The following is a 19,908-nucleotide window of genomic DNA, read 5'->3' on the forward strand; positions in this document are numbered from 1 at the left end:
TCATATGACCAGTGCCGACCAATGGGAACGTTATATCGTGCAGGGGTATCTTTAAAAAAAACAAAATACTTTTACCTTATTTCTTGCCTTTTTCTTGTCTCTGAATACAGTTTTAAGATACTAAACCTTTTAAAACTGAAAAAAAAAATAGATTTAAATGTTTCACCGACGTTTTTGCTCGTTGAACAACACGCCCTCGAGTGGGGAAAAAATAAAACTACTAGTTTGTGATTGGTAGAGTGTTCGTGCTCTAACAAAACCGGAAAATAAGAAATTAGTGTCATTAAACTGGTGGGAGGAGCAGAAAATAACTTTACTAGTTCATTTAACAATCCTCCATCGAGCTATTTCGGAGCAATCTCTGCATTTGTGATAATTTTGGTTGAAAATGGCCAACGCGGGATACGGTGCACCTCCGGGAGGAATGGTAAGAAGGGCGAGGATTGGAGGAAGTGCGGCCGAGAAAAGGGCTTCGTGCCCCGGGCTTTGCTCGTCCGGTGGGAAGGGGTGCGGTTAAGCGAATTACATTGATTTTTGGAGAAAAAATACATACGTTCATAAACAAAACCGTGAACAAAATGTGATTTCCTGAATTACTTTATTGATATGACCTCAGATGGATAAATGTGGCCAAGTCTTGCTCGTCTGAAAAGGTGTGGAGGATAAATGGCCAATTTGGTTTGATTAGTTCCTCTTGACAATTACATTAAAAAAAATAAAATACTATCAAGTGCCAGATTATTGATAATGGATTTACCTTTAGTGTTATTTTATTCGATGGGATTAGAGTTTTAGTTGTGTTCGGCACGCCCAAATGTATACATAACGCAGTAAGGTGCACGTAGTATTTTGTCCATGTATTTGTATTTTTCATTTCATTTATCTTAAAGCGTCTTATTTCGGGATACATTTTTAACTTAAAAACACACATTTTCCTCCAGGATATTTTTCTTTAATTTAATAAGTCAGTACAGTTTTTATTTTATTTTAATTATTTATATTTTCATTTTAATGTCAATCTTTCAACAGATCTTAATATGTTTTCGATATGTTTGTGTTAATTTATTTTTTCACAAAAATTCAGTATATTATCCTGTATAAATGTTTTGCAGGCGCAGCAACAGGATCCTCTGTACGGCTACTTTGCAGCGGTTGCTGGCCAAGTCAGTTTAAATTGAATTCAACATGACATAGAAATTGTTGATCAAATCAATGGTAACTATTCTTTTTATTTTTGCGTTTCGATAGGACGGTCAAATCTCTGCAGACGAGCTACAACGATGCCTCACTCAGTCTGGCATCTCTGGCACTTATCAACGTATGACTTAATATCTAGTAATACTAGATATACTCGATAGATAGACTACTACTAACCAAGCCATGTTCATTTTTTTCCCCAACCCAGCCTTCAACATGGACACCTGCAGACTGATGATAAACATGCTAGATGTATCCTTGCTAATATTGAATCGTTTTATAAAAGTCATAGATTCGGGGGCCCGTTTCCACGACAACAGTGAAAACGCATTTCTAGAAGCTGATCATCAATGTTTAGGTTTGAAAACAAGTCTTTGGTAATCCAATCAAATTTGAGGATTTCATTGAAATGGGCTCGTATTAATAGTTAATATTTTCATTGTAGTTAGCGCGTCTGCCTCACAGTCGTGGGGTCGAGCGTTCGATTCCACCTGGGATCCTGATTGTGTGGAGTTTGCATGTTCTCCTAAGGCTTGCGTGGGTTTTCTCCGGGTACTGCGGATTCCTCCCACGTCCCAAAATATGCATGCTTGGCTAATTATATGCTAAATTGTCCCGAGCTACGGAATGCTCGTTTGCCTCCTTGAGCCCTGCGATTGGCTGGCAACCCATTCGGGGTGTCGCCCACCCGGACCCCGCTGCGACGCTTGTGAGGGTAAGCGATTTGGAAAATGAATAATTATGTATTTGCTCTGCTAGTGAAGGGGGCTAAAATACTGATGACATTTATGGAAACAATATGTCAAGCTTCCCCATACTAAAAGTGGAATTGAAGTCAAGGAAAACACCATTTTTTTTAGAATTTTTGCATAAGGTCGTGTCAACGCAATCCTTAACAAACGTCGACAGCGAGACATGTCGGGCAGCATGGGCTTTACCGAGTTTAAAGACCTGTGGCAAGCCCTGAATGGCTGGAAGAACCTTTTCATGTCCTTTGACCGGGATCGTAGTGGTACGGTTGAGGGACAGGAAATGCAACAGGCCATCAGATCTCTGGGTAAGTAATGCAAAAATAATAGGACTCCATTTTTTGTGTGTTGTGATATAAATTCACTTTTCCTGCCCTAATACTTAAGGTGAAACGCCATAGTAATTCCTGTGTATTTGCTCATGCTTTTGTCCGGAATTGATTTCAATTACATTTCCTATAGATGTCCCAATACATTTGTACTACTTCCCTTTTTTTTATCCACTCATTACTTCCGCCAGTAGGTGAAACATACAAAAAGTTGAAGTATTTGCTTCTGCATGTTGTGTTCGAGATGATGCAAAAATGAATGAAGGAATTATTCAAATTGAAACTTGCAGGATATGTTTGTATTAAGCAATTTTGGAGTATAAGGTCAAAGGTCAGAAATGTAATTTCGTAATAACCAAAAAATGGCGAGCATATTAAAGTCAAATTTGCCAGGTAGGGGAGATGATGAGAAAAGAGGGTCAAAGGTCACATAGGTCAGAAATATGGTGATGCTCTGACTTTGGCTGCTTAGGGGGAAGTCTGCACTTATTTAAAAAACATTAAATAAAGTTAGCATTATCTGTGATTACAAATTGACAAAAGTGATAGTAAAATATTACATTATAATCATATGTGGTATTTTAATTTGATCAAATTTGTTCTGATACTTTTCCAAACACGTTTCTTTTATTACTTTATTACAACTTATTTCCTCAATGCTGATCATTTGAAAAAATAAATATTTTATACGTTTATTTTTTGAAATTGACAATGTATTTTTGTGCAGGTTATAATCTGAGCCCAAACGCAATGAACATGGTCATGAAGCGCTACGGCGTTAGCGGAAGAATCCCTTTTGATGATTTTGTGTGCTGTTGCGTTCGACTTCGCGCCCTGACCGGTACGAATTCGCCAAAACTCCGATTCGTCTGGATGTAAAAAAACGAGTTTATTAACAGCGTGCGTGTTTTTAGATCAATTCCGACGCCGTGACACCTCGCAAAAGGGCAGCGCCACCTTCCAATATGATGATGTAAGTGCCGGCGTTACATATTTACTGTATAGATCCTCATAACATAATGTTTTTTTTTTTCCCTATCTAGTTCATCCAAGTGACCATGAGCATGTGAGCAAGAACAACAGTTTTGAGTCATTTTATTCATCGACTCATTTTTATTTTGATTCCAATACAGCTGAACTTTCAAAATCCAAAAAATAGAAATATTTGACTTTCGTAGTTCTGCTCTGGAATTAATATTTGAGGAAGTTACCACTATTTTTTATACACTTCATTGACATTAACACCTGCCTATATATCGGGCGCGAGTGCTGTATGATATGAAAAAATAAATCGATCACTATATGGGACAATTTGAACGTAGGATATTGATATGCCACATAATAATGCATTTTCTTTTCTTATTATGATAATTATGCGACAGTTATGACACGTTTCCCAAGCCTCTCAAATTTGAAAAGACATTAAACTGACCTGCCACAAATGTTAAATGCATCAAGTAGTGCTGCAACCGAACACTGTCCTTTGTAAATAGGGGTGGCACATATTAAGACATGTGTCAAAGTGGCGGCCCGGGGGCCATATCTGGCCCGCCGCATCATTTTGTGTGGCCCGGGAAAGTAAATCATGAGTGCCGACTTTCTGTTTTAGGTTCAAATTAAAATGAAGAGTATATGTATATTAAATTTCCTGATTTTCCCCCTTTTAAATCAATAATTATAATTTTTTAAATCATTTTTTCTGAGTTTTTAGTTTAAAAATAATTTTGAAAAATCTAAAAATATATTTAAAAAAAGCTAAAATAAACATTGTTTTATATCTATAAAAAACTGAATATTCAGGGCTTTTGATCCAGTTCTTTTAATCTATTTATAAAAAAAATAATCTAAATATATCTAAAATGGTCCAGCCCACGTGAAATCAAGTTGACGTTAAAGCGCCCCGCGAACCAACCCGAGTCTGACACCCTTGTATTAAGATATCTAATCATCTACTAATTACAATGGTCTACAAGTTTTTGGAAAATATCAACTTCAGAGAAAATCAACTTGTGGTGAGATGGATTGGCAAATATTTTTTTTAGTGCTAATTAGATGTGTTGCAATTTTCTTGCATGCATTACTCACATATGGGTGGCAGGTGGATCCAGTTGGCCGATAGTGACACCGTGTGTCCAATTGGTGGTACTACCCCGGCATATGGAATCTCATCAAAGTAGCAATTGGGCGTCATCTGATCAATTTATGCGATAATCGTGACAGACGTGTGGATAGAAAGTTTAAATGGTTTTGGCAACATGTATCATATCGTACAGCACTAATCCACACTAGAAATGTATTTCAACATGTTTATAACCTATGTATACACATCTGTAGATTTTAAAATAGTTTTGCAAAAGATGAAAAGGTGCTTTTACTACATTTGTCGGTTCACGTTGGTCCTCAGACGATGACCGACTTCAAGAACTGGAAGGAGAAAAACATATTTCCCGATTTATTAGGCCAGCCACAAATGATTATTTTGCCTGTGGTCGTCTAATCACCGATTATTTTTACGATGAGTGTGAATTTTCACGATTGATAGTCAATGTCTCAAAACGATGAATCAATGATCAATTTAACTGCCATTGACGATGATAGAGGTACAATCATGTGGCTCTCAAATATCCATTCACTGCCAACCTTCCCAGTTTAAATGGATTAGACGTCTATCTCTGTCAATGGCAATTATTAGAGGTCGACCAAGTTTTTTTTTTTTCAAACTCAAATCAAAAGCCATTATTGTATGACAATAAATGCTTTTCATTTGATTTGATTTGAGTTTTTTTTTTAAAAATCCAAATATCGGCTAGTGGAAAAATAGGTTGACTTTTATTAACAATCAGTTATTTAATAATAAATTGGCAGCCCTGATATTTATTTACAAATTCCTACACATACACACATATATTTAACATTAAAAGGGAGTACTAGTTTTAGTTTGACTCAATGTTCAGATTACTATATACACAATGACTTCAGATACAAGTGCTTGTTGTATCAAATTTGTACTAAGGATCCACACTAATAAAGATATTATTCCACGAATGCCTCTCGGGTGTCAATGTGGTAGTTGAAAATGAAGTGTCGGGCTACAGTAAACGCACCTGCTTGTAAGAGAAGCTGGCCACTTGGCAGGCGCACGGCAAACTGAGGAGGTTGGCGTGGAAGCGATCTGTTGAAGTGGGCGATTAAAAAAAGAGAACTGTGCTAAAGCTAACCAAATAACATTTAGGAAAATAATTTAAAAAGGAAGAAATTGCAGGACGGAGTCGATTATTTCTGAAAAAGGAGCTATTAAATTCTAAATTGTTTTAAATTAAAGTTTGAAGTTGTTTAGATGTGAATAGAATGTTTTTGCATGCTTGTTATTCATTTTGATATATTAATAAACTTTTCTAATCACATTTTTCATACAAAATTGTGACTTTTTAAAATCATTTTTTAAGAGTTTAGTAGTTTTTTTAGGACCGTGGAGTAAATTAGAGCATTTACACATAAAATACTGTTCTATTTATGAAAAATCATCTGAAAATGTTAAAAACGTGGATTTTTTCTCTCCTGGGGGGGAAAAAACTGAAAAACTAAAATGCTGACCGCCACACCATCGATCGAAACTAAAATCAGCATTTGCTTACATCATTTCCTGCAATAGATTTTGGGTTCCCTGTCAAAAGACATATGGGATTAAAAATTAGTTTTGTTTTTGTTTACTTTACAAAAAAAACAGGACTAAAAATGGTGGCTCAGTCAAGGCTAAACTATCTGATTCAGTAAAGTACCCAACTTGGGACAATGAGACTTTAAAAATATTAAGAGACACAAATGAAAGCGTATATTTGAGTACCTTTAAGGATCTGCATTTTGGTCAATAGGGCAATGAAGTCGTCATACTCCAGCCTTCCTTGCTTGCTGTACTCCCACCACAGTGCATTCAAGCTGTCCTTTTCCAATTCAAACTCTGTGGCAAAAAAATACACGTACACAGTACTGAATCGGTCATGACTTCCGCATTTGTATTTTGTTTGCTGAAAACTTCAACATGAACTGTTCGTCAGAAAAATAGACAGTTCGTTCTTCTGGGCTGTTAATGCCGCAAATCCAAGGCAAAAATGTACCTCTCAGAGCCAAGGCCTCGTTCATATTGGTTTGAGTGAAAGATGGCGGTTGCCTCCTTTCATAGGTGTCCACATACTCTCGTCTGGCGGCCGCCACGTAGTGATCCAGGTTGAAGTACTCCATCACGTCTAGGTCTCCGGAATGGTCCGCCTGCCATTCCTCAGCTCAGGAAACTGGCGCATTCTTTTATAGACCGTCTTTTTTGGACTATAAATCGCACTTTGTCAAGCATTGCATCCTGCTTAAGATTGTCTAGCAGGATGCAATGCTACCGCGACCATTTCAAAATAAAATAACAGATACACGTTTCGGGGGATACGTATTTTAGGTCTTGTTTTCGTATATTGGAACGATAATTTGCATATCAAAGGGTTTTGCAACATGAACATTTCGTAAGTAGAGGTACCACTGTGTATATATATATATATATATATATATATATATATATATATATATATATATATATATATATATATTTCTCTCTGACTACCGAAAGCCTGTTGTTCCCCATTAAACTATTTTTACAATAAAGTATGTTTTTGCTCAAATAAAAAAAAATGGCCCGCCCTAAAATGTGACTTATGTAGTCCAGTCCGACTTATATACATATATACTTTTTACCTCTTCATTGTGCATTTTTGGGCTGGTGCCACTTATAGTCGGAAAAATACGCTAAACACAAATGAGTGCGAACGCACATTGGTGAAGGATACATCGGCAAGTGTCAGCAGCAAGCGTGCGGTCCTGATGCTCAGAGCTTTGTTTGGAAAGAAAAATACAATCGTGAGAGTGAAAAATAGGTTTAGAGCAGCAGGAAAATGTGAAGGGACCGACATTTTCCTCCAACCAAGTGGCCTCCAGTCAGGAGTGCGGCGACAATCCCTTCAGCATTCAGCAACTGTTGTGAGCAAACGTCCAAACATTAACAAGTATATACTACTTCTCGTTGGCAAGTGGTCGTGCGTTATCCTATTGTGAGGACATTTGTGTGCATCATTTTGGGAATATTTTGAAGGGAAGATAAAAGCAAACAACCCTCGATAGGTTGCATCTGAATGTCAGGGTGCAGGCGGGGCAAATAGAAAACCCGGGAGAAGAAAGGTATCAAAATTTAAAACAAACTTAGAATTAAGTTTAGAGTAAGGTTAGATTAAACTTATTTTTGAGTGTGTCTGCATCATAATCCAAGTTCATTTAAAAAAAATGTTATGTTGCCGTGCAAAAAGTCCCCCCCCCTCTCTGTACCCTCCCCGAAATCCGTCTAATTTTAGTACTATTAAACACATTTCAGTACTATTAAACCAATAGTTATTTGTTACTTTGTTAATAGATGGCGAATTAGAACAAATAAAAAAAAGTTTTTCCAATCCAATATCCTGTTTTTGGTGTTTTTTTCAGAGGGTTGGAACGAATTAATTTGCTTTTAGTTCAATCCTATGGGAAACGTTCATTCGGGTTACGAGTAAATCGACATACGAGCTCAGTCCCGGAACGAATTAAGCTCGTATCTCGAGGTACCACTGGCTTGAAAAAGTACTTCATGTTTTGGCCTGCGAGTGCTTACGTCTGATCTGTTGTCCTCCTGTAAAAAAAAGAGAGAAAATGGTGATGAAACGTGACCCCTACGTAACTCTCGATTCGCGCCGCCCAAGTCGCCTGTACGTACGGTGACGCAGTCGCGCAGCGGGAAGTCCTCGCAGTGCAGCTCCGGCGGCCACGAGACGCCGTAGCGTCCCAGACGGGCCTCGCAGTGGTCGCGGGCCGACCGGCAGAAGCTCCGGCAGGGTCGCATCATCCGGCCCTGGGAGCAGCGCGGGGCGTAGGCGGCGCACAGGAAAGGCCGGATGTCGTACGTGCAGGCGGACTGCGCGAAAGAGTGGAAGAAGGACATCTTGACGGCGGCGTCGCGCTGGCTGACGTGGCCCAGCTGGTTGGGCATCAGCGTCTGGTTGTAGGACAGGCCTTGGCACATGGAGATGCTGAGGGGCTCGCAAACGCCGCCGCCGTGGCCCACGCCAAACTGCGAGGTGGGGACAAAAGCTCACTTAGTCAGTGGTTGCTATTGACGCTACTAGAAGTCCAATCCGATTCCACCTGGAGAATAGTAGACACTTTGAATTGGTTGAGAAATAAGCCAGCAATGACTTCATTTTAATATCCATTCATATACCGTATTTTCACGACTATAAGGCGCACATAAAAGTCTTAATCTTTCTCCAAAATAGACAGGGCGCCTTATAATCCAGTGCGCTTTATATATGGACCAATACTAAAATTGTTATCACGATAAAATAAAATAAATCAGTCGATAGGACAACTACAGCAATGTCTGTATATATTAATCCAAGTTAATTTAAATTTGTTTGTTCGGTTACGAGTGCGTTGCCGTGGATAAAGTCCCCCCAAACATCCCCCCCCCCCCCGCCTCCCTCTATGTCCCTCTCTACCCTTCGCGAAATGCGTCTAATTTTACTTCTATTAAACACATTTTATTTCTATTAAACCACTAGTTATGTGTTACTTTGTTAATAGATGGCGAATTGGAAGAAATAAAAAAAAAAATCCAATCCAATATCCTGTTTTTGGTGTTTTTTCAGAGGGTTGGAACTAATTAATTAGTTTTTAGTTCATTTCAATGGGAAACGTCCGCTCGAGTTCCGAAAAGCTCGACATACGATTTCGGAACGGATTAAGATCGTATGTCGAGGTACCACTGTAGTATTTGAATTTTTAAAACCCTCTCTGCACGTTTATTTAACTCCCAAAGTCAGACACTGCCTACTAGTGGTCAGTGAAATACTTTCCAATTGTGACATGCTCTAATTTTTCCACAAATCGTTGGGAATTGGCATCCATGTTGGGGCAATTTGCATGTGTGCTTTTTTTGCAATTTCTCAGACACTTTTTGGCCAATACAGAAAATAATAAAATTCGCTTGACAACATTTTAGTGAGTGCACAACTGTTTTCTTACATGCTGGCAGGATGCGGTGGTGAAAGCGTTGCACTTGAGCGCCTCGGGCCAGGAGTAGCCCAAATCCCTCAGTGTTGGCTCACAGCTGGACCGCACCAGCTCGCATAAGGTCCTGCACGGAGTCCTGGCTTTCCCCGCCTTGCACTCGGGAGTGAAGACCGAACACAGGAAGGTCTTGAGGTGGGGCGAGCAGGCCAAGTTGACCAGCGAGTAGTACGCGCTGACTTGTACGCCGACCTCCATCTGCGTTTTGTGGCCCAGGATGTTGGGCAGGACGGTTTCCGTGTACTGGAGATTTTTACAGAGAGGCTCGGTGATGCGCTCGCACGTTGTCGAAACCGTCGTTTCGGAAACGTCGCTGGGATCCTGAAGAAAGAAGAAATTCGGATTTGCTTTTACTCATTTATAAATAGTGCGTGGTGTCGGAAAAAGTGTACATATGTACCTATTTTTTATTTTAATTCAAACTTTACGCATGCTCATTTAAATTTTAAGGCTTGGTCAGACACTGCTTAACTAATTGGCCGCCATTTTGATGTCGCATTGCAAAAAAAGAACTATTTCAGTTTTATATTTATTCTTTTTTTTTTTATTAAAGCAGGTCAAATATTATATGCACCTTAATATTTACCTTTATATTAGCAATAAATCAAATATTTTAAATAAAAAAGTGCAAAAATTCTTAACCTATTTGTTTAAATTATGTTTAAATTTTAGCTATGAAAACAAAAGTGATAATAAACAGTAAATAAAAATAAATAGAACTGACGCCAGTATTTTTGCATTAGATTATATTAGATTAGAACTTTATTTCCTTGGTTGAAGTAGCAAGACAGTAGCAAGCACAGACACAGAAGACATTGTAGACCTAGGCAAGACTGAGACTGAGGTTAAATATGCAGAATCACTCTTTCAGTAGTCTGGAGGTGATCATCTTCCGTCCTATGACTTAATATAGTATAAAAATAAAAATAAAAGTATAAAAACTTGCCTGCCTTTGCTTACCTGCTCACAAGAATACGTGGAAAAATTCTCACAATTCAGCCTTTCTGGCCATTGAAAGCCAAACTTGTTCATCAAGGACTCGCATCCAGCGCGGGCCTTCTCGCACTGAGATTTGCACGGGGAACGAACGGTTCCCGCCCGGCACTCCGGGACGTAGACGGAGCACAGGAAAGGCTTGAGTTGGGGTGAGCACTGCACTTTGACCAGCGGGTAGAACTGGTGCACCTCCAGGCCGGCGTCCTCCTGTGACATGTGGCCTAACGAGTTGGGCATGATAGTCTGGGCGTATGAGATATCCTGGCATAAGGGGATTGAGATGGGTTGACATAATGGAGAGGTTGTTGGCGGTGCTGGTGGTGCTTGTGGAGCCTGAAAGAACAAGGACGTAAGGGTGCTTTCAATTCAAAAGGAAGTTGGCCATTTTAGAGTCAAGATGACATGTTGTGTTTGGTCACATTCCCCTGGAAAGTTAGTACACAAACCGGTTTCATACCGAAATAATAGACAATGACAATGGACATGTTGATCATGACAGCATGTCCAAACATGCCTTACCCAAATTGAAGAGGAAATCAGTTATCTTCATTTTCACTCCGCCTCTTAGCCAATGGCACCCCAAAAATATATTATATAGAGATGCTAAATTGCGTTGAGATGTCTCAAGCGAGAACTCGACGACAACGACGACCAACCTGCACACAGTTCGATTCAGGTAGCGTGTCACACTGCAGCTTGCTAGGCCACACCAGGCGCTTGGCTTTGAGGGCGGCGTCGCACTCGCTCTTCACCCTGTTGCACACGGCCCTGCAGGGCCTGACGCGAGCGTCGTCGTTGGAGCACTCCGGGAAGGCTACGCGACAGACCAGCGTGGCGATGTTGGGCGAGCACGCCGTCTCCACGATCTGACTCAGCTGCTGGACGTTGAAACCCTGGACGCCGCTCGGGTACCGGCTGGTACCGTAACCCACGTTTCGGCAGAAGGTGGCGGTCAGCGGCCGGCAGCTGGGACGATCGTCTTTGGCGCCGTGGGTACGAGATGGCAGGAAAAGCAACCCCACCAGGAACCACTGTAACATGGTTGTGTCTAACTGCAGAACACAAAGTCAACTTGAATGTTGTCCGACAACAGAACGCAACTTCTACGACGGTGGACTTCAACCTGCTTGCAACATCTGCTTGGCATCATGCCTGTGTTTGTATTGGGGGACTAAAAAAGGGGGTAGGAAGGCTCCTGTAAAAGCAAAACAACATTCTCACACACAAAATAATAGGCAAGAAAAGAAGGAGGAAAGAAAGGAGGATGGATTTTGTGTACAAATATAAATGATTTTTGGTTGAGTAAAATGTGGCTACATTCCTAAATAATATTTCAATTGTATGAGGTTAGTATTGATGAAGGCGTAGGTTTGAAATGCACGGCCCGCCACTGGGATTTTGACATTTTTATGAACTTAAAAAAAAGAAGAATTAAGAGCAGAATAAATCGCCAAAAAGTGAATAAGTGTGATAATAAGTGAAGTCGTGATAATTGAGAGAAGACTATTTTGTAATGAATCATGGCGACACGTTCGTTTTCGGTGTGTTTTATTGCACAGTGGAAGTAAATACAAAAATAAAATCATGTTATTTTCATCAAAACGTCTACACATTTAGGCAAAAATCCCCTTTGAAGTACTTTACAATCCATTTGACTTCCCAGCAACCAGCACAAAATTCCTGGGAGAGAACTTGGGGTCGAAAAGTGGAATGAGTCGACTGCGCAGCCCTGTTAGAGATGATCAAAATGAACCGGAATCTGAACGTACACAAGTCATGAAGAAAACCGTGGCGGCTTACCGTTCTCCCTTAAGTAGATGACGCGATCCAGCAGCACCAGCGTCTCTACCACCGGAGCCAACATTTGCGCCAGGCTGAAGAAGACCACCACTCGGGCCTGCTGCGCCAACATGGCCTCATAGCGCCCTGCGTCCAAAGGGAGGGACGTGGGCAGGCCCACCCGTGCTAGACCCAAACGGGCATACCTGAGAACCAACGTACAACTAATATCATTGATCATGCGATTTTATGCTTTCAGTAATCAGGTGTTATGAATGTCGATGTTTGACTCACTCATTAAAAGTCAACAAGTGGGCTTTCTTCACCGTCTGTATTCCCGCCCTAGGAAGATCCGGCCTTACGTCCGTGATGAAGACCTCCAGGGCGGCGCGGTAGCAGTGCGTCCTCAGGAGCGCGCTCTCCTCACGGAGTCGCGACGCGTAGTCCTCCGTGGCGTGACACGCCGCCTCCCGCGCTTTATAGGACAGCTGGTGACAGGGCAGCCCCCGCACGTGTCCGCTCATTGGGTACCCAAAATCCCGCTCGAGGGAGAGATGGTCCGACCCCGTTGAATCGGGAGGTCCCGTTACCCCCGGAGGGGTTGGTTCCTCTTTGGTGGTGAGCTTCATGTAGCAGCACGCCACGGAGGTGATGGCACGGATGTGAGGGCATTTGACAAAATGGCGGAGAAGGGTGGGGCTAAGGTCGCCACAGGCGTGCAGTCCGGTCAGGACCAGTTTTCGCCGACAACCCGGTTGAGGGGCCGCCGTCTCCTCGAGTGAGTGTTCGGGGCATCGAAGTCTCTTTTTGGAGGGCGTTACTGAATCGTCACCATTAGCTTGATTGGGGGCCAACTGCTGGATAAAGACTTCCCATGATGCTTTGGGGTCCACCCAACCCGTCACATGGCGAGGACAAGCTTCACATGATGGTGCCTCACAAGAACACTTCTGATGACAAAACAGCGTGGTGTAAAATATTTTTCATTATTAATATAATATAATGCATAGCATTGTATGGTTTTTTTCCAGTACTTTTTATTTCATTTAATTTTGATATAAAATGACCTGTCGCTTCTGCCTCTCCTTTTCCAGAACATACAGCAGCTCTCCGTCAAACTTGGTTGCCATGGCAACGAGGGCGGGGTCGGCCTCGATGGCCGTCACCGACAAGCCTAGCCCGAACGACAGGTAGCGAGTTAGGTGACCCTGTTGTCAAAAAGGGAAAGAAAATTGATTTTCTGGTATGAATTTATGTACCGTATTTTCCGCACTATAAGGTGCAACTTCAATGAATGGCCTATATTAAAATTTATTTTATGTATAAAGCACACCGGATTATAAGACGCAGTAGTAGTTGTAGTAGTGGTAATAGGGAATTTTGTTATACATCCACCAAATGGCGCTGTAGTAGTGGTAAAGGGAATTTCATACAATGATTAAACTATTATTGATCTATATATAAGGCGCACTGCCAGCCTTTGAGGAAATGGAAGTCTTTCAGTTGCGTCTTATAGTGCAGAAAATACGTGATTTAAAAATAAAATAATTCACTGATTCAAACGGACAGTCAAATTACCTGTCCAGAACCAACATCCACGACTTGATTACACTCACTTTGCTCGCAAAGTTGTTTGACAAGCTGAAAGAGTCAAATATTTACAAAAAAAATATTTGTCAATAGTCATAAAAATATTTTTACAATAAATGACATATCTGGATTACCATGCCCAGCTCGCGGATTTCGTGTTGTTTCTTGGGCTTGACATGTTTGCGAAAGGCGTGCGCCAGCAGCGAGCTCTGGTTCTGGTTTTCCTGAAACCCTGTGGGCTCTGCTGCACCGCCATTGCCAGCTGGCGACTTTGGGAAACTTCTAGGAAAGGCCAAGGAGTGAGCCGTTGCCCGAAAAGCCAGGAGGGACAGCGGCCAAACGCACGGGTACCTGAAGAAGATACAGTAGAGCAGGGGTGTCAGACTCGGGTTGGTTCGCGGGCCGCATTAACGTCAACTCAATTTCACGTGGGCCGGACCATTTTAAATATAATATTTAGATATTTTTTTAAATAAATGGATTAAAAGAACTGGATTAAAAGCCCTGAATATTCAGTTTTTTTATAGATCTAAAACAATGTTTATTTTAGCTGTTTTAAATATATTTTTAGATTTTACAAAATGATTTTTGAACTAAAAACAGAAAAAAATGGATTAAAAATTGCAATTATTGATTTAAAAGGGGGAAAATCAGGAAATATAATATACATCTATAATCTTCATTTTAATTTGATCCTAAAACTGAAAATCGGCACTCATGATTTACTTTCCCGGGCCACACAAAATGATGCGGTGGGCCAGATTTGGCCCCCGGGCCGCCACTTTGACACCTGTGCAGTAGAGTGTAAACAAGTGTTCTGTGAGAAATTACATGTAAGAGGGACATGAATGTAACATGACTAAATTTGGAAAAGACGTCAGCCATAACTGGGCGAAGGATTGATTCAATATAGCATAAAAGAGGGTGGCCTTGTGGGCGAGTGGTTAGTATGTTGGCCTCACAGTTCTAAGGTCGGGAGTTCGATCCCAGGTCGATCCCAGGTCGGTCCTAACCCTAACCCCCTAACCCACAACCCAAAAAAATGTATAGTAGGCTGGTTGAACTAAATTGCCCCTAGCTATGATTGGTTGTCTGTATCATTATGCCCTGCAATTGGCTGGCCACCACGCTTGGTGCCCATAGTTAGAAGGGATAGGCTGTAGTACACCCCGCGACCCTTGTGAGGATAAATGGTTCAGAAAATGAATGAATGGTATAAAAGAATAGTGTATGTACCTCCTGTGTTGATGTTCAGTTTCCAGCAGCAGCTCTGCTATTTGCGGATAGGACAAATGGTGAAGAACAGATTGCCAGCTAACTGGCAACTTGTGCCATAAATCCTGAGTGAAGAACTCCTGTTTATACAAGAATATAAATATTTTGTAGCCATTTAAGAGTTAGCTTAAAGACTCAGTCAAATTTTACTCACAATAATGTACGACTCCGATAAAAATTTGTATTGTGATAGAAAACGAGTTATTTTGGTTGCCAGATCTTTTTGTTCCTTCGGAGAAAGACTAATTTGTGGTTCTTCCAACATGTTTTGTTGGTGATGCTTAGGCATTTGAAAAGTGACGAGCCAGACTTTGGGCTAAAAAGTAGTTAAAACGTAATTAATTTAACCAGTGATGGTGTTTTAGTCTTTAGCTTCAAAGCTAACTTTCCATGAAGGCTGATGCATTCACGTGTTACCGGTAAATCTGTTAGACGTACTAGTGTTTCCCGTCACAACAAAGAAAATATACTATAAAATATAATATAAACCACTATTATATCTTAAAGTTAATAATAGAAATTTAATTATGAATATTGATTTTCCTTAAAAAATGTTATAACATTATTATTATTATGTTACTTTCCTAAGTCTTTTTTCTTTTAATGCAACATGACCCGGAAGTGTATGGTTGTAGTCTCTTGGAAAAACCACCATCCACGTTATACTGCAGGTCTGCGTTTTTTTATTGTTTCAAACTATTTAAAAATAAAAATACAGTCAGTGTAAGTTTTTATTTATGTTAAAAACACGTTAACCTGTTTTAGACCTTGTTTGTATTGAATGTCTCTGTTGTCTAGCGAAAAATAGGCGTAATATTCCGTGTGTTAGCGTTACCTAGCGTAGCCATGCCGAAAGCTCGCGATGTTGACAAATAACATTTTCAACTTCGAACCTGAGAAAAAGGACAGCAGTTGTCATAAAAAAATATCCCATTTTATCTCCTAAGATGACTGTGTAATGGTCTCATGAAAGAGATTTTTTTATTAGAGAATACATGTAGCATTTTTCTGTCGAAACATAGTTCCTCTACTGTTCACCACATGAAACAGCGTTTTTTATTAGAGAATACACGTAGCATTTTTCTGTCGAAACATAGTTCCTCTACTCTTCACCATAGTGGCTTGTCACCAAGATGTTGCTATGTCCAAAGAAAGTTCTTCAAATCACTTCAACTTCATTCAAAAATAGTGCCAATTTATTGTTTGAACCACAAGGTAGAATAAAAACGCTAGTATTGCTATGGTAAAAAAAAGGCAGTGGCTCCTTAGCCTGTAACCGGTCAAATAGTCCCAGGGGCTAACTGTGTGGGGTAAATAGTAAGAAACTACGGCTACGGAGCCACTGCCTAAATAATAGTCTTTAAATCCCTATTCACCTAATGTTAAAATCTATCAATTGGCAATAACACATCAAATTTCAATAAGATTGGTTGAATGGTTTAGAAAATCCCCTGTGTGGGGTAAATAGTAAGAAACTACGGCTACGGAGCCACTGCCTAAATAATAGTCTTTAAATCCCTATTCACCTAATGTTAAAATCTATCAATTGGCAATAACACATCAAATTTCAATAAGATTGGTTGAATGGTTTAGAAAATCCCCTATTCACTCAATGTTAAATAATAGGTTACCGGCTAAATAGCCCCTGGGACTATTTGACCGGTTACCGACTAAGGAGCCACTGCCAAAAAAAAACTCAGAAAGGGCTGGAATTGTATGTTAAATGGCCTTTTTTTCTCCACTTTGTATTTTTCAGAATTGTTTTCAGACGGAGCCAAAGTGACCAAATGGAGGATACTATAACTGTCAATATGTCAGAAGTCAAGCCATGCAGGAAGCAAAAAACCAAACTGGGCAATAGATTCAACAAACGCAAAAAAATGACGGTCCTCTCTCATGCGGGGCGGTTCAACAAACCCTCATCTTCTTCCTCACGCCAGCAGCCTTCAACCTTGGCCAACACCAAATCGACCCAATTGAGTTCTCGACCGATCCCGGGTGGACGCAAAAAAACGACGGTCCTGCATACGTCAGAGCAAACCGTCCCGTTCCCGCAGCGTTCGTTTGATCACGGCTCCGTTCTCGACCGGGTCCTCTCTCATGCGGGGCGCTTCAACAAACCCTCTTCTTCTTCCTCACGCCAGCAGCCTTCAACCTTGGCCAACACCAAATCGACCGAATTGAGTTCTCGAGCGATCTCGGGTGTGCCTAGCAAGTACCTCGCCATAGATTGCGAGATGGTGGGCACGGGTCCCAGGGGAAGCGTCTGCAGTCTCGCGCGCTGCAGCATCGTGTCGTACGAGGGTGACGTTGTGTACGACAAGTTCATCAAACCCACGGCGCCTGTCTCAAACTACCGCACACGCTGGAGCGGCGTCCGCCCACACAACCTCAGGAACGCCACGCCTTTCCTTCAGGCTAGGAGGGAGGTGAGGAGAATATCAACAAATGCACAGTAATTTATTATTGATAGTAGGGCTGCCATAACAATTACCGTATTTTCTGACGTTATATGCCGTACTTGTCGCTAAAAAAAAAGATGACTGAATCAAGGCCACGGCTTATATGCGCACAAATCAGACTTGACTTGCTCGAAACTGCATTGTGACAAGAAACGCCATTACCCAAGACAATGCGGCCCATACGGTCATTTATTTCAAAATAGAAAAAAGATAAACCGATAACATCTACAAATTAAATTCAAGAAAAAAAAGTATCTTGCATAAAACGTGAAAAAAGTAGTCTAGTATCTCAGAAATACCATGTGTGTTGATTTTCCCTTCAAAATAACACATTTATACTCACTATCAAAACCATGAATTTGGAGGTGAAAATTGTGAATCAGGGGGCATCTTATACGAGAGAAATTGTTAAATTCTACTATTTTAAGGCAATTTTAAGGGTGCGGCTTATACGTGGAGGGGGCTAATATGCGAGAAAATATGATTGGCACCAGGAGATTAATGGGTCCTTTGTTTAATCTAACTCACTACCACCACATCTAGTCTGTGAATACTATAAACTGATTGAATTGCATTTTATCTAGATGTTTAACGTGTTTCTCCATTCACCCGACAGATCCTGAAGATCCTGGCCGGCAAGGTGGTGATCGGTCACGCCATCCACTCGGACTTCCGGGTCCTTCAATACTCGCACCCGGCCGACCTCACCCGGGACACCTCACGTATCCCACTGCTCAACGTGCGGGCCGGCTTTGAAGAGAAAGGTTGCGCCTCGCTCAAAAGACTCACCAAGGCCATCTTTAATCGTGACATCCAGGTACAAATGTCACTTTTTTGATCAAATGATTTATTTAAAAAAAAACACAAAAGCTTGATTGTGGTGACCGATCCTTTCTTCAGATGGGGCGCTCTGGCCACTCGTCTGTGGAAGACGCTCAGGCAACCATGAATCTCTACAAGGTGGTGGAAGACGAGTGGGAGAAGACGTTGGCGTCCCGGAAGACAGGCGATAGTGGCAGCTGATTGGCTCATTTCCAAAACCCCGCCCACTCGTATCCTGTTTTGATTGCGACCATCAGTTTGACCGAAGGTGATCAATGAGTGTATCGTTAAACGAAGCCACTAGGAGGCTTTAGATTTTTATAACATGAACATTCAATGACAACCACCTTGGTTCAATTGGATTTGACACATAAGATTGTCAATGGCAGGCAATGAGTAAGTCATTAAGGATAAATACAATAGAGGTCCCAATTATCGCCTTCAAATCCACAGTTTTAGATGGATGTAATTATAGCCTCTATTTCATATTGATATTGAAAAAAATATCAGTTGGATTGTTTCTTTAGGTCCGTACATTGTAGTTTTGAAATTATGTTTGTTTGTATTTATCTCCTCCACGTGTCGTTCTGACGAATTGGTTGCAGGATTTTTCATGTTACAAGAAGATTTAACTGATAAATATTTCATAATTACTCTCCTCCGCAAACACAAATAAATGTGAATTTCCGTGGAAACTTCACTAGGAAAATCAACAAAAACAATTTAAAAGAAAGGAAAACATGTAAATAAACATACATTGTTGCAATTGAAAATAGAGTGAAATGTTCAGAGTACAATTTACATTTAGGCCTAAAACGAATATACAGTGGAATAAAAATATCTTTTGGCTTAAAACCTGATGCATCGTTGAGGGGAAAAAACACTCATAATTTAATAACATTAAAAAAAAAAACAAGAAAAGTAAATTCTCTTGTATACAGTTTAAATAGACCAGTCTTTAATTAACACATTCAGTCTAAATCTAATACAAAAGAACCAATTTATTTCCATTGAAATATATTTGTTAATTTATTTAAAAAATCTTTTTTCAACTTTCAAATCAGAGATGAACCTGTTCTAAGAATGTTAAACAAAGTCAAACCATATAATTTGCATTCGTGTCACCCACATAGGATGTTCTGTTAGGTTTAGGTCTGGGTCCAACACTTAAAATTGTTGTCTTGCTATGTTTGCTACCTTAAAACTCAAATGTTAACACTGTTTTGTTAGTGTCCTTGTTCTATATTTTTCCAAATAATGTCCTTCACGTATAAAAGTTAAGCAGATTAAGTGCTTGCGTGCTGCATTTTCTGGAATCCGACGTTACGGTTTCCCGCTGGGTCAATTTATTGAAAGCGAGAATAATTCCCGCATGCGGTGCTTTTCCCAGCATTAGTGGCTAATTCACTTTTTATGAGCCTAAAGCAGGAATTTGATAAGGTTGCACATTTTTTAGCAACACACCTGCTTCAAAGCATGTCTTGGGACAAAATGTGTCATCTGTAAATGTAAAAAAAAAAAAATTTCGACTGATTAAAAATCACTTTTGCGTGAACACTTCTTTTCACTTGGTGT

At 40.5% G+C, this 19,908-nt stretch overlaps 4 protein-coding genes across 7 annotated transcripts; 2 read left to right on the forward strand and 2 right to left on the reverse strand.

Annotated features, from left to right (window-relative positions):
* The first annotated feature begins 215 nt into the window (after positions 1-215).
* LOC144072525 (sorcin-like) lies at positions 216-5,320 on the forward strand. The gene is made up of 8 exons (XM_077597602.1): positions 216-427; positions 1,113-1,163; positions 1,249-1,318; positions 1,406-1,449; positions 2,107-2,254; positions 3,003-3,116; positions 3,190-3,248; positions 3,319-5,320. The coding sequence occupies exons 1-8, from the start codon at positions 389-391 to the stop codon at positions 3,343-3,345; spliced, it is 552 nt and encodes a 183-aa protein (XP_077453728.1). The 5' UTR covers positions 216-388; the 3' UTR covers positions 3,346-5,320.
* On the reverse strand, positions 3,369-11,511 carry LOC144072521 (uncharacterized). The gene is made up of 10 exons (XM_077597599.1): positions 11,062-11,511; positions 10,370-10,738; positions 9,365-9,730; positions 8,058-8,411; positions 7,956-7,973; positions 7,105-7,289; positions 6,391-6,541; positions 6,120-6,233; positions 5,380-5,447; positions 3,369-4,699 (listed from the first exon to the last, which is right to left on the reverse strand). Exons 1-6 carry the CDS (start codon positions 11,443-11,445, stop codon positions 7,194-7,196), a joined length of 1,587 nt encoding a protein of 528 aa, XP_077453725.1. The 5' UTR covers positions 11,446-11,511; the 3' UTR covers positions 3,369-4,699; positions 5,380-5,447; positions 6,120-6,233; positions 6,391-6,541; positions 7,105-7,193.
* Positions 11,512-11,936: 425 nt separating this feature from the next.
* mettl25b (methyltransferase like 25B) lies at positions 11,937-15,454 on the reverse strand. Of its 3 annotated transcripts, none has more exons than XM_077598764.1 (8): positions 15,204-15,454; positions 15,011-15,129; positions 13,909-14,125; positions 13,801-13,825; positions 13,252-13,358; positions 12,479-13,134; positions 12,206-12,390; positions 11,937-12,134 (listed from the first exon to the last, which is right to left on the reverse strand). In XM_077598764.1, the coding sequence occupies exons 1-8, from the start codon at positions 15,336-15,338 to the stop codon at positions 12,046-12,048; spliced, it is 1,533 nt and encodes a 510-aa protein (XP_077454890.1). In that variant the 5' UTR covers positions 15,339-15,454; the 3' UTR covers positions 11,937-12,045. The 3 variants fall into 3 exon arrangements, with proteins under 3 accessions (XP_077454890.1, XP_077454889.1, XP_077454888.1); XM_077598763.1 differs by having other exon boundaries at positions 12,479-13,131; positions 13,252-13,392; positions 13,763-13,825; XM_077598762.1 differs by having other exon boundaries at positions 13,252-13,392; positions 13,763-13,825.
* A 127-nt stretch (positions 15,455-15,581) lies between these two features.
* isg20l2 (interferon stimulated exonuclease gene 20-like 2) lies at positions 15,582-19,900 on the forward strand. Of its 2 annotated transcripts, none has more exons than XM_077599313.1 (4): positions 15,582-15,720; positions 16,806-17,478; positions 18,128-18,328; positions 18,412-19,900. In XM_077599313.1, the coding sequence occupies exons 1-4, from the start codon at positions 15,653-15,655 to the stop codon at positions 18,532-18,534; spliced, it is 1,065 nt and encodes a 354-aa protein (XP_077455439.1). In that variant the 5' UTR covers positions 15,582-15,652; the 3' UTR covers positions 18,535-19,900. The 2 variants fall into 2 exon arrangements, with proteins under 2 accessions (XP_077455439.1, XP_077455440.1); XM_077599314.1 differs by having other exon boundaries at positions 15,713-15,772.
* Positions 19,901-19,908: the final 8 nt, after the last annotated feature.

Source organism: Stigmatopora argus, chromosome 4 (assembly GCF_051989625.1).
Source record: "Stigmatopora argus isolate UIUO_Sarg chromosome 4, RoL_Sarg_1.0, whole genome shotgun sequence".
Taxonomy (NCBI): Eukaryota; Metazoa; Chordata; class Actinopteri; order Syngnathiformes; family Syngnathidae; genus Stigmatopora; species Stigmatopora argus.

Bases quoted from the DNA above. Each gene is read 5' to 3' on its own strand.
- LOC144072525 (XM_077597602.1), top strand. From the start codon at position 389: ATGGCCAACGCGGGATACGGTGCACCTCCGGGAGGAATG. The intron at 1,319-1,405 runs GTATGACTTAAT...TCCCCAACCCAG, and splicing joins CATCTCTGGCACTTATCAAC to CCTTCAACATGGACACCTGC. The intron at 3,117-3,189 runs GTACGAATTCGC...GCGTGTTTTTAG, and splicing joins TCGACTTCGCGCCCTGACCG to ATCAATTCCGACGCCGTGAC.
- LOC144072521 (XM_077597599.1), bottom strand. From the start codon at position 11,445: ATGTTACAGTGGTTCCTGGTGGGGTTGCTTTTCCTGCCATCTCGTACC. The intron at 9,731-10,369 runs GTAAGCAAAGGC...TTCTTTCTTCAG, and splicing joins CCACGTATTCTTGTGAGCAG to GATCCCAGCGACGTTTCCGA. The intron at 8,412-9,364 runs GTAAGAAAACAG...CCCACCTCGCAG, and splicing joins CCACCGCATCCTGCCAGCAT to TTTGGCGTGGGCCACGGCGG.
- mettl25b (XM_077598762.1), bottom strand. From the start codon at position 15,338: ATGCCTAAGCATCACCAACAAAACATGTTGGAAGAACCACAAATTAGT. The intron at 13,135-13,251 runs GTCATTTTATAT...TTTTGTCATCAG, and splicing joins AGGAGAGGCAGAAGCGACAG to AAGTGTTCTTGTGAGGCACC. The intron at 12,391-12,478 runs GTGAGTCAAACA...GTTGGTTCTCAG, and splicing joins CACTTGTTGACTTTTAATGA to GTATGCCCGTTTGGGTCTAG.
- isg20l2 (XM_077599313.1), top strand. From the start codon at position 15,653: ATGCAACATGACCCGGAAGTGTATGGTTGTAGTCTCTTGGAAAAACCA. The intron at 17,479-18,127 runs GTGAGGAGAATA...TTCACCCGACAG, and splicing joins TCCTTCAGGCTAGGAGGGAG to ATCCTGAAGATCCTGGCCGG. The intron at 18,329-18,411 runs GTACAAATGTCA...TCCTTTCTTCAG, and splicing joins TCTTTAATCGTGACATCCAG to ATGGGGCGCTCTGGCCACTC.